The sequence below is a fragment of the Arachis duranensis genome, chromosome 4 (assembly GCF_000817695.3).
Source record: "Arachis duranensis cultivar V14167 chromosome 4, aradu.V14167.gnm2.J7QH, whole genome shotgun sequence".
Taxonomy (NCBI): Eukaryota; Viridiplantae; Streptophyta; class Magnoliopsida; order Fabales; family Fabaceae; genus Arachis; species Arachis duranensis.
Window position 1 is genome coordinate 2,274,131 of NC_029775.3, and position 3,956 is coordinate 2,278,086.

Below are 3,956 nucleotides of genomic sequence, written 5' to 3' on the forward strand. Positions count from 1 at the left end.
TAATTAGTTTACTTAAACTATTTTAAATTATTAAAATTAAACTTATTTAAATATAATGTTGTTTATTAAAATATTTATCATATACATACTTAACGAGCAAAAACATGAGTAATAGTGTCAATAATGGTAGAAAATAATTGAGAAAAAAATAACTTGTAAATTTTAAAACTTCTAAGAAAAATGTTATTCTTCTTGAATAAAAAAGAAGACGACTGCACACTACTAAGTGCTAGTAAGTACTAAGTAGTAACACAGTAACACCTACTTTAATGGCAATGATAAATTGATAATGAATGAATATTTGAGTTCAAGTTCGTTTTTTCTTTTCGTTTTATACGTGTAACGTGTTTTCTTTTGGCCATTTACTTAGTACACGCTGGCATGCATGTTTTGTAGCTTTTCATATTGGTTTCTTGATAAATTTCAAAAATATTAAATTAGTTATTTTTACCGTTAAAATAAATGAGTATTTTTTAGTATATATTAAGTATACTTATTTTAGTTATTATTTGTAAAAGAATTAATATGGTTTCATGGTTAATATATAAAATGTAAAGAAGGATTCTATAATGTTATCTAATAAGATATTTGTATTTATATGATTTTTAAGACGATACCTGATTGAATAAAATAACTTTACTAAATGCTAATAGAATAATTAATGATTAAATTGTTTTATAAAATGTTTTGTAGCAATAGATTATATAAGCTAGCTAGATCATTTAAATATTAAAAAAATGTTCTAATCAGAACATTAATAATTTAATATGGGTATGGAAGTCCCCAACAACAAAATAAATATTATCTTCCTGTAGTTCTGAGTTCTCAATAACAAAATATTATCTTCGTGTTGCGTATGTATGGCTATGAATGGAAGTTAACCAATTAATTAATTAAGGTGGTGTTTAATTAATATCTTTTGGTTTACTTGCACCACGAGAAACTCTGGAATTTATAGTAATAAAAGCATCTTAAGTGATATTCGGTAAAGTTGTGCATTAAAACCATGTCAACAAATATCAAATTATAATTTCGAAAAGCACCTTCCCAGAAAATAAATAAATAAATTAATAAAAATCAGAATAAAATAATAAATAAATTTTTAAGAATTTATATTTTAGATAAATTAATTCTAAAAAAAAATACTAACAAAGTTCTCTAAGATAACAAATATAAATAAGTTATTTTGATAATAATTTTACAATCAATATTTAATTTTAAATTTCTTAATTAGTAGGCATATAATTAAAATTTTAACTACTTTAATTTCTTGTTCCTTTCACAAAATCATTGAAACAACAATCAGATCCAGATACTTTTGTTCTATTATATTGCATGCTAATTATAATCAATGTTTCGCAATCAGGTTATGGAACAAAGAAGTGAATGGAAAACTCAATGGGAGTCACAACTCTATGGGCTGAAGAGAAGAAGCAAAATAAAAAATAGTGGAGTCAATGATTCTTGGGCAGCAAAAATGCGAAATATTAATAATAACGTTTTTGTCGAGGAAGAAACTATTTTCACTCCTCCTGTTTAATGTTATGTATTTTTTTTATTTTTTATTTTTGTAAATTAAGTGTTTTTTTTTATTTCAAGTTGTTTTTTTTTTACTTCTTATATTCTCTATTATTAAATAAAAAGAGAAAGTCAGAATACTAAAAATTAATAAAAAATAAATAAAATTAGGAATATTTGTCTTTTTTTATTATTTATATTTTTAATTAAATTTAATGATGTATAATATATAACTAGAAAGACATGTTTAATATAAAATAGAGAGAATAACTAAGAATCTGTTAGTGAAATAATAATGAATAAACAACTGTTAAGGGATTGAGTAGTTAAAGAAAAATAAAATAAAGGTTCACTAATTATTGGAAAAAATGATTAATTTTTGATCTTTTACCAATAATATAGGCACAGAGATACATTATTAGAAAATGAATCATAAATTCATAATTTGAACTTCAATTCCTTTTACATGCACGTACATATACTATGGGTTATTATTATTAATTAGGCAACTCTGGATAAGTAAATATCTTTTCTTCTAAGGCTTAGTTTAGTAAAATTTTTATTTTTTAAAATAGTTTATAAAAATTAACTTTTAAAAGATAATTTTTTAAAAATTGTAATATTTATGTTTGGTAAATCAAAACAAAAATAAGTTTTAATAAACATAAGTAACATCAATTGTATTTGGTAAATAGCTTTTAAAATTTAAAAATATTATAATAAATGTAAGCATTAAATTTAAAAATTAGTTAACATATAATATTATATTAGATTTTTAAATTTTAAAAAACACAACCCAACTTTAAAGAACTTTATTCTAAATGCTTTCAAAAATACCCGATCTTTTAAAAATTGTAAGTACAATCACATAATCTTTTTGATTTACCAAACACAAAATGAGGAGTTTAAACTTTTAAAAAGTACAAACACCTCTTCAAAAAGCTTTACCAAACCAAATCTAAAGCTTCTTGAAGTATTACGTAATTAATAAATAAGATAAAATTATTTTTTTATTCTTGATATTTTTTAAAAATTTTAAAAATATTCTTGATGTTTAGTTTATTTTAATCTTATTTTTAATAAATTTTAATTTTACTCCTTCCATTCATTTTTTATGCCCAATAATTAGTCAACTTATTTCTTCCAATTTTATTCCTAGATATCCATTCATCATCGTTATTATTCTTCTCTCTTTGTAACTCTCATTCTCTTTTTTGTCCCCTTAAGTTGCTACTTGCTAATAAGTGTTGTATGATATAAAGAGTGATAGGATAATAGCGAGGAGAGGTGGAGAAAGGAGCATGCATGTTAGTTTAATTTCTGGAGATAAGAGCAAGGATTTTATGAATATTTATTTTTACTTTCTTTCATTATTATCCTTTCTCTCTTCCTTGTTTTCCAAGAAAATTTTTTTTAACATGTGGGTAAAATAAAAAGAGAGAGAGAACCGTGGAAGTAAGAGATGAATTTGGATAAAAGTTGAATGTTATTAATTTTTATTTCATATTATACATGTCCACATCCTTAGGTTAATTTACATGTGGTGAGATAATAAATAACGGGAAAGGAGGGATGAATGTATATTAGAGATAAGAGTGAGAAGAAATTTGTGGTAAAAAATTAATTGGATGATCTTGCTGAGGTTGAGAATTGGATTAATCAATTTTAATATGAGATTAATTTAGATGATATTCTTTTTCATAAATCTCAGAATGTGTCACAATCTTTGTAAATCTTATCACCAATAATAATGGATGAATATTTTTTGGCTGATGAGAATAACAATTACCACCAATTTCAGCCACTCAACATGTAAATGAAGTAAAGTAGAGTTGCAAATCCAAATAGCTAAAGTTTAGGGTTTTTTTTTTGTTCTTTTTATTTGTCTATATTCTCTTAATTTAGTATGTTATTATCTTATTGTTGACTTTGATTCATCTATTCTATTATATAAAAATCAGATGTCTGCACTTAATGATGAATTGACGTGGCATGCTCCAGAAAGTGTTTCCCGATTTAATTATTTTAACTCATTCAATATAATTTATTACCATGACTTAATTATATCAGCTAATTGATTTGATTAGATATTTAAATATTAATATAATTTATTATAATATATATTACTTAATTAATTTTATTATATTAATTGTAATTTGTTATATTAGTTAATTAATTTATTCATTTATAAAGTCTGAAATAAAAAGAATAAATTTATTGTTTATTCTAATTGAATTCATTAAATTTAATTATACATTATATACGAATTAATAATAATTTATAAATCACTCTAATTTATAATATTCAATAAAATAATTTGTAAATCACTTTATATTATATATGTATTAATAAAATATTATATATATCTTAATGTGTTAATTAAATATTATATACGCACAGAAAAATAAATACAAAAAGATGACTTATATAATATTGAT

The 3,956-nt window shown here is 22.1% G+C and overlaps 1 protein-coding gene across 1 annotated transcript in view; it reads left to right on the top strand.

Moving 5' to 3' along the window:
- Positions 1–1,555, top strand: part of LOC107482795 (chaperone protein dnaJ 20, chloroplastic) — a 2,893-nt gene extending 1,338 nt beyond the window's left edge. Inside the window, exon 2 of the mRNA XM_016103381.3 lies at positions 1,367–1,555. Coding sequence (XP_015958867.1) covers positions 1,367–1,540 — 174 coding nt within the window. The 3' untranslated portion in view covers positions 1,541–1,555. The remainder of the gene's footprint in view (positions 1–1,366) is intronic.
- The last annotated feature ends 2,401 nt before the right edge of the window (positions 1,556–3,956 follow it).